We start from the raw sequence: 4,689 nt of genomic DNA, 5'->3' as shown, positions 1-4,689 counted from the left end.
CTCAGGGACTCAATTTCCTCCTCTGTGAGATGGGGCTAGCATGCCCTGTCATACTGGATGAGAAAATACTTTGTGAACCACAGATGGCTGCACAAGGATGGGGTGTATCATTCTTAGTGACCAAGGTCTGGGAAAAAGGGTCCCCAGTACAACCACAGACAGCACCCCCCCCCCCGCCCCCTCCAGCCTTTGGGACTTGGGAGCAAGACCCTGGGGGTCGGCTGCAAAGGGTTCAGGTTGGGGGAGTTTCAAGTGTCTTTGTGCTAAATCAAACTTTATGCAAAACTTGGCCATCTGGAGGGGGCTTAAGGAAGAATTTGTGTCCCCTTCTGTTCTTCTTTCTTTCTTAAGTGGCTCCTAGACTCCTAACAATTTGAGGATTATAAAACTAAACGAAACAAAAAGCCTGGAAGTCATCTCATCCACAGCTTCAGCACTTCAGCAAAGGTATGAGGGAAGCCACCCAGACTTACTATTCCCAAGTAACTTAAACAGCTAAAGATCAAGAGTATTTTTTTTTTAATACCAAATCATTCCATTTACATAAAGTTCAAAAACAGTCACAACTAACTTATAATGAGAGACATCAGAAGAGTACTTGCCTCTTGGGGAGCAATGGACTGAAACAGGGCACACAGAAACTTTGAAGGTGATGAAATATTCTATATCTTCATTCCCACGTTGGTTTCATAGGATTATAGGGGTGTCAAAACTCACTGAACTGTACACTTAAGACCTTTGCATTTTACTGGATATAAATTAGACTGAAATAGACTGACTGAACTGAAATGTTTTCCTTTTAAGTTCTGATATTGCATTGTATGTTGCATTTTCTTTGTTCCTGAAAAATATGGAAAGCTTCAAGAATTTGCGTGTCATCCTTGCTCAGGGGCCATGCTAATCTTCTCTGTATTGTTCCAATTTTAGTATATGTGCTGCTGAAGCGAGCACCATGAGTGTTTTTTATGAGAAACAGCTGAGAAGGAAAGAGGAAGAAATGGAAGGAGGGGCTTAAGAGAGGAAGAGACTAGAGGCAGAGACTGGGATAGATATTGGGTAGGCAGAATGGGAAGGGAGGGAGACGTGCAGAGAAGGCAGAAGGAAGCCAGACAGAACCAGACCAAAGTCAGAAAATGACTGGGGAGAGGGAAGTACAACAGAGAGGAATGAGGATAGGGAGTGGGGAAAGAAAGTAAAAGGGGGAATTGAATAAGGAAGATTTGGAGAGAGAAGTTCAGAGAAAGGTTTGGGAAAGGAGAAAGAGGAAAAAGGAGGATAAAGATGTGGAAGGAGAGGGGCCGGAGTCTGGGGAGGGAAGTAGAAGAGAGCATAGAGCAAGATGGAGGGGCTGCTATTTGTTCTTTGGCTGGCTCCTGTTTTAGGAAAATTCTTCTCTACTCAATGGGGCTGCCAAGGGCAAGTCTTGAGTGGAAGAGGTGTGAGATCATTTGAGGGTGCCTTGGGACAGTTGGGTTGACATAACTAGACTCTGAACCCCCAGCTATAGGCCTAGGAGGGTTCCAGGATATATAGAGAAAATAACATGCATTGTGTTCTGCAGTCTGAGATCCATTGCTCTCCCAGACTATTCCAACACATGTGAGTGACTTTTTAATGCCTTACTTGTACTAACCCTTGTCTGGACTCACCAAGCCCTGGAAGCTTTAGCACTCCTTGCTGTGCCTTCTCTTATTGCTTTAGCTTACAGACACAGAAAGAAAAGGTGACAATTATTCAAGCCATTCAGGACACCTCCCAACCCTTCCTGCCTCTCAACACTGTGGTCTTGGTCTAAGTATTGAGAATACATATGTGATGCCTGGCTGGTGACAGGATTAGTCAAGTTCTCTGCTTCACTTGGTTTCTGGAGATAGGAATTTTTTTCAGCTCTTATGAACCTGAAGCTTATAAAATGTCAGCCCTTGAAGAGCCTGCAGGGATCATCTGGTCCATGCCAGGATATTAGCTGGCCATTCCTTGATAAGGAATTATTCTGGGGGAAAAAAAGAAAAGAAAAAGCTACCAGAACTCTGATCAGGACAGCAAACATCTAACTAGACCACAACCAGAATTCCAGAACAGCATTTCTCAAACTTCCTTTTTATTTGTGTGGGGAGCAGTGGAGCACCGTTGATGCTTTTCTCGCACAGAGACTTACAATAATGGTCACTGACATTCAGGGGGTTCCTGGACCTCTGTATGTCCAGACTGGGAGTCCCTGACCTAAAACTGCTACTACTAGCCAGGAATCCATTAGAAAACTCAAGAGTTGAGTGAAAAGAATCCTAGCCTTGGAATGTGGAGGTCTGGTTCTTGCTCCAGCTTTGTACTATGTGAGGCAGAGAATTTCACTGCCTATTTCTAGGCTCAGTGACTCAAACTCTGAGGTTTAATAGATGTTTTCGGAGATTTCTTTCTAGCTCCAAGTTTCTAGGACCAAAATGAAGTCAATCTCACTTTTTTTTCCTTCAGCATTTTTTGTCACAGTGGAATGGCAAGCAGACTAGAAGTGTCTCCGCTGCTGAGAAAGAGGGATGGAGGGTGAGTTTAAGGTACTCTTCCATTATAAGGAAAAGTGAAGTTCTTTTCGAGCCCCATTACATCTTAATCTACAAGACTCTTTACAGAGTTAATGGAGAAAGGTGACTTAGTCCTTCTAAAATCCACATTCCATTTTCAAATCTGTTCTTAGAGGAATGCTGATGACATTCACTGTCACAAAGAATGCTTGTAACCATCTCCACTTGTCACACTCATATACTTTTGCATTTGGTTCTCCTAAAATGTTTGAGCATGATGATGGATAGAATTGTCTGGGTACATTTATGTGTGTGTGGCTGAGTGTGATAGTGCATTTGCTTCTCCAGGGGCTGAGTGTTTGAGTGTGTGTAATTAAGTGTGCACATGTGTGAGTGAAATTATGGAGTGTGTATGTGCATGGCACTGAGTGAATATAAAAAGATTGTGTAGATGGTGTGACGTGTGGAATCGTGTGGGCCTGTGCCTGTGCAGGATTTAATTTTTTTAAATAAGCCACTTCTGATTGTGTAGCCTCCTCTCACCTCTGTGATTGATTTCACGAGGGTAATGGTGCGTAAAAGCGCTGGTGAGATCTGGGGGCGCCTCCTAGTCTGACGTCAGAGAGAGAGTTTAAAAAGGGGGAGCCGGAGGAGAGCATACAAGCCGCTTTAGGAGTCGCGAGGTTCAGAGCCGTTGCTGCTGCCTGCGATCAGCTCCTAGAGTTTGACCAACCGCACTCTAGCTCGGCTTCTCCGGCGCCGCCGAGATGCTGTCCTGCCGTCTCCAGTGCGCGCTGGCCGCGCTCTCCATCGTTCTGGCTCTGGGCGGTGTCACCGGCGCGCCCTCAGATCCCCGACTCCGTCAGTTTCTGCAGAAATCCCTGGCTGCTGCCGCTGGGAAGCAGGTAAGGAGACTCCCTCGACGTCTTCTTTCCCCTCTCCAGAACCTCCCAACCTTCCCTAGCCTTGCCTCTGATCCCTTGGGTGAATTTAAGAGGTGCTCCCAAAGAGTGCCGGTGCTTTTCTGGGTCCCTTAGCTACCAAAGCTCACAGGAAAACTTTCAAAGTCCAGAATTCCTTTTTACCTCTTTGTTTCCCCTGATCAGCGCAGTAGGTCACTGTTCAGGTGAGTTCTTTAGCATTCAAGAAAATTCCAAGACCTTGGTAACTGAGCTCGAAGGGATGATGGCATTTATCCCCGGTGCTGACCGCGGGAGGTGCTGACCCAGGTGCTGAAAGCACGGACCTCTGAAGCTGCTACTGTCCTAAGCACCACCTCCCTCCCATGCAGCGGGATTGGGGGCTAACTGGCGCTCTGCAGCCAGAACACAATATGTTTACGATTGTGAAAGGTCTTGTTCGCCACAGCTGACTTAGTAAAACTGGTAAGAACAATTCTAGTTTGTAGCTCATGACATGGAAATTGAGTTAAACAAACTGTTGGCTCATGTTGAAAAACTAACGATCTATTTCTTTCTATGTGTGTATTTTAAACCTACAGAAGCAGAAAACTTGCAGAAACATTTGAGTTTTTAAAGCTTCTTTGGGTACTTGGTGATTATAACAACAGCCCTTGTTTTTATATCCTTAACCAATTTTAAGTGTGACAAAAAGAGCACAGCTGTGAAAATTGGGGTTTGGGTGTGGTTAAATCTGTTTTTCAAGCAGGCTTTTCCATTTCTTCTTCTCCACCATCCTCATTCTTATCCTCTCTCTCTCTCTCTTTCACTCTTCCTTCCACCCCATACAGGAATTGGCCAAGTACTTCTTGGCAGAACTGCTCTCTGAACCCAACCAGACAGAGAACGATGCCCTGGAGCCTGAAGATTTGTCCCAGGCTGCTGAGCAGGATGAAATGAGGCTGGAACTGCAGAGATCCGCAAACTCAAACCCGGCCATGGCCCCCCGAGAACGCAAAGCTGGCTGCAAGAACTTCTTCTGGAAGACTTTCACATCCTGCTAACTTTATTAATTATTGTTGTCTGTATAAGACCTCTGATTCCTCTCCTCCAAACCCCGTCTCTCCTCCCTAATCCCCCCAATCCTCAGTAAGACCCTTGCATTAGGAATTGAAGACTGTAAATACAAAATAAAATTATGATGAAATTACAAAAAAAAAAGGATTTTGGTTTCTTATTGAGTTAAACCTTTCTGTTCAATACTATATGAT

At 44.9% G+C, this 4,689-nt stretch overlaps 1 protein-coding gene and 1 non-coding gene across 2 annotated transcripts; one reads left to right on the top strand and one right to left on the bottom strand.

Annotated features, from left to right (window-relative positions):
* Positions 1 to 844: 844 nt before the first annotated feature.
* LOC114235667 (U6 spliceosomal RNA) lies at positions 845 to 951 on the bottom strand. Its single transcript, XR_003621791.1, has one exon. It is a non-coding gene; the product is annotated as a U6 spliceosomal RNA (small nuclear RNA).
* A 2,335-nt stretch (positions 952 to 3,286) lies between these two features.
* Positions 3,287 to 4,482, top strand: SST (somatostatin). Its single transcript, XM_007195233.2, has 2 exons — positions 3,287 to 3,424; positions 4,270 to 4,482. The coding sequence occupies exons 1-2, from the start codon at positions 3,287 to 3,289 to the stop codon at positions 4,480 to 4,482; spliced, it is 351 nt and encodes a 116-aa protein (XP_007195295.1).
* The last annotated feature ends 207 nt before the right edge of the window (positions 4,483 to 4,689 follow it).

Source organism: Balaenoptera acutorostrata, chromosome 4 (assembly GCF_949987535.1).
Source record: "Balaenoptera acutorostrata chromosome 4, mBalAcu1.1, whole genome shotgun sequence".
In the NCBI taxonomy this organism is placed as follows: Eukaryota; Metazoa; Chordata; class Mammalia; order Artiodactyla; family Balaenopteridae; genus Balaenoptera; species Balaenoptera acutorostrata.
This window is presented reverse-complemented; position numbering and strand designations above follow the sequence as displayed.